This window comes from Propithecus coquereli, unplaced genomic scaffold (assembly GCF_000956105.1).
Source record: "Propithecus coquereli isolate 6110/MARCELLA unplaced genomic scaffold, Pcoq_1.0 Scaffold3, whole genome shotgun sequence".
Lineage (NCBI taxonomy): Eukaryota > Metazoa > Chordata > Mammalia > Primates > Indriidae > Propithecus > Propithecus coquereli.
The window spans coordinates 21,038,213-21,041,341 of NW_012148618.1; the positions used below are offsets into that span (position 1 = coordinate 21,038,213).

At 35.5% G+C, this 3,129-nt stretch overlaps 1 protein-coding gene across 1 annotated transcript in view; it reads left to right on the top strand.

Moving 5' to 3' along the window:
• USP8 (ubiquitin specific peptidase 8) overlaps positions 1-3,129 on the top strand; it is an 82,628-nt gene that overhangs the window by 43,116 nt on the left and 36,383 nt on the right. The window contains exon 7 of the mRNA XM_012649153.1: positions 2,005-2,174. Within this exon, the coding sequence (XP_012504607.1) occupies positions 2,005-2,174 (170 nt within the window). The remainder of the gene's footprint in view (positions 1-2,004; positions 2,175-3,129) is intronic.

Below are 3,129 nucleotides of genomic sequence, written 5' to 3' on the forward strand. Positions count from 1 at the left end.
AAAATAAAAAAAAAAAAGTCTGACGACTTTCAGACGTCAGACTGCCTGGGCTTTTGAATACTGGCTCCTCCTCTGAATTTCCATGTGATCTGGAGCATATTACTTAAACTCTCTACTTTAGTTTCTCTGTGTGTAAAGTGGAGATAATATTATAATAGTACCTATTTCATAGAGTTATTGTGAGGATTGAATGAGTTAATATATGTAAAACTCTTAGAACACATGGTAAACTTTAATTATTAACTATTATCATTTATGACCCTGGGCTGTAGACTTAATTATTTAAGAGGCCTCTGGCCCCCCAGTAAAAAAAAATCCAAATTAGTAATGTGAAAGTTATCCATAGGTGGTGTTGATGTTCTAGTCACAAATATGTGACCTAAACAACAAGACTTAGGAAATTGCCTTCATCTACTAGAGAAGTTTTCTCTGTCTCAGATAAGATTTAAATTATACATAATTATATGTAACACTAAAATAAATTCTCGACTTAAGATATTGCCATACAACAATTTTAAAAATAAACTGAGTACTGTAAGGTACCTTCCTAAAACCCGTTATCAGTTCATTCCAAAATTAGTTTTTATCCATTTGTTCCTTTGTATCTCATTATGCCTAGATGTTATCCTTCTCAGTGGTTTGTTCTCAACTTGTTAGTCTGTTGTGTTGTCAAAATGATCTTGCTGGTTAAAGAGGGAAGTGGGATGGTTATTAGCAGCTGTAAGCATTTTAGCTTAGGAGCTAGAGACTACCTTCTTTTCACAGCTCACTGCTGAAATAGTTCTTCATATATCTAAACTCTTGTAGTGCTTTTTAATCTTTCACTGCAGGCTGTAGAGCTGAGGAAAAATAGCAACATAGGAAATGTTTTATTTTGGAAGATTGCGTCCCCTTCAAAAAATAAATTAAAAATTACATTAGCTTTACTTACTTTTTTCTTTTTATTAGCCTTCTTAAAAAATAAAATAGCCTTTTTTCTTTCTGGCTTGGAGCTAACAAATGAACATCAAGTAGAATGAGGATTGGCAAACTTTTTCTTAAAGGGCTAGATAGTAAATATTTTAGGCTCAGAGTACCCTGTGGTCTTGGAAGCAACTACTGAATTTTGCTGCTGCAACATGAAAGCAACCACAGATGATGTGTAAACAGGTGAATGTGGCTGTGTCCCAGTAGAAACAGGTCATAGTTTGTCAACCCCTGATGTGGGACACAAATAACAAGCTTTTGGCTTGTTACTCTAGGAATACTTGGAAATCAAAAAGTTTTTCAAATGGCTTCCAGAAGACCCCATCAAAGACTTTTTAAAGAGAATTTAGGACCTTTTGAGAATTTTTGAACCATAGATGTTTCTTCCAGTTAACATTTTTCAGATGTCCTAATTTAATAAAACAGAAAACAGACAATTCTCATAACATACACATATTGATTTCCTTTATACCAGCAACAGAGCCAACACCAGATATAGTTGTAACCTCAATAGCAAAGTTTGATATTTAAGTCTTTGTCTTATTTCTTTCTTTATTTTGAGACATGGTCTCGCTCCGTCACCCAGGCCGAAGTGCAGTGGTGGGATTATAGCTCACTGCAGCCTCGAACTGCTGGGCTCAAGCAGCCTCAGCCATCCAAGTAGCTGAGACGACAGGCACTTGCCACCACACCTGTCTATTAAAATTTTTTTTGTAGAAACAGAGTCCCCCTATGTTGCCCAGGCTTGTCTCAAACTCCTGGCCTGAAGTGATCCGCCTCGGTCTCCCAAAGTGCTGGGATTACAGGTGTGAGCCACTGTACCTGGCCCACGATATTTAAGTCTTTCTAAACAGAACACTGAACTGGTTTCTTGATAAATGTTTAAAACACAAATTATATTTAATATTAGTTTAAAAGATAAATGGTATGATGGAATAGCAACTATATGATGCTCAGTATACTTTGCTCTTTTAGGAAAAGCTATTTGTCCTGTGTTTAGTGATATGCAAGCACATGCAACTTGGTGTTTCTTGTCACTTATACTGTCTCTCTCAATTCCAAGGATCAGTCACAGCAAAGGAACTATACACAATGATGATGGATAAAAACGTCAGCTTGATTATAATGGATGCTCGAAGAATGCAAGATTATCAGGATTCCTGTATCTTACAATCTCTCAGTGTTCCTGAAGAAGCCATCAGTCCAGGGTGGGTCATTGTGTATTTAGATAAAATAGTCAACTGTGGACCCTCGTAAATGTTAATATTTAGCAGCCAAGCTAATTGTGATAAAGTAATCTTCTCTTTTCCTATTGACCATTTTATTCTTTGCTTCTTAAAGACCCACCTTACCCTTTTTGAAGGATAAAGTCAGGGACATTCCATTTTGGCTATTTTCTCCTATCTGTGGCATTTGGAATCTTATTAAAGGAGAAATGAAGCAGCCTTTATGTGCTCTCTTTCTCTAGGTGTTTGTCGACTGAGTTCTTTCATCTTCTGTTTATAAGCTTGTGAATCAGATGTACCAAATTACTAAAATTGTGAACTAATTGAATTGTTTTACATATCAAAATTCCCCATGCTATTATCTGTGGTAAAAGAGTATACAGATACTTTATTTAAAAGAGGAGTATAGCTAAGTGTTTAAGAAAAAGTATAGGTTCTGAAATTAGACTGCGTTCAAATAACTCTGTCACTTATTAGCTGCCTTATTTCTAGCTAGTGACCTAATTCTCTGTGCCCATGTTTCCATCCATAAAATAATACTACCTATCTCATAGAGGCTTCAGGAGGTTTTAAATGAGAAATGTTATACACACACACTTTATCACAGGGCCTGGCACTAGTAAGGACTTAAAAATTAAGTTTTCTTCTTTATTTTTTGGTAAGAAGGCTTTTAACTTATAAAGTAATTTAAATTTACTTGCACGAGTATTTCATACATTAGAAATCATCCTGACATAGTGGCAGAGCTAAACCTCCAGATCTAGGGCTATTTTCACTATTTTACGTGTTCTTACATAAATCATATAACCTCTCTGAGTCTTAGTTTATGGAATTGGATTAGTTAAAATCTATGGTCCATTCTAAGGCTAACTTAAACCACATTAAAAGTGTGTGTGTGTGTGTGTGTGTGTGTGTGTGTGTGTGTGTGTGTATATAT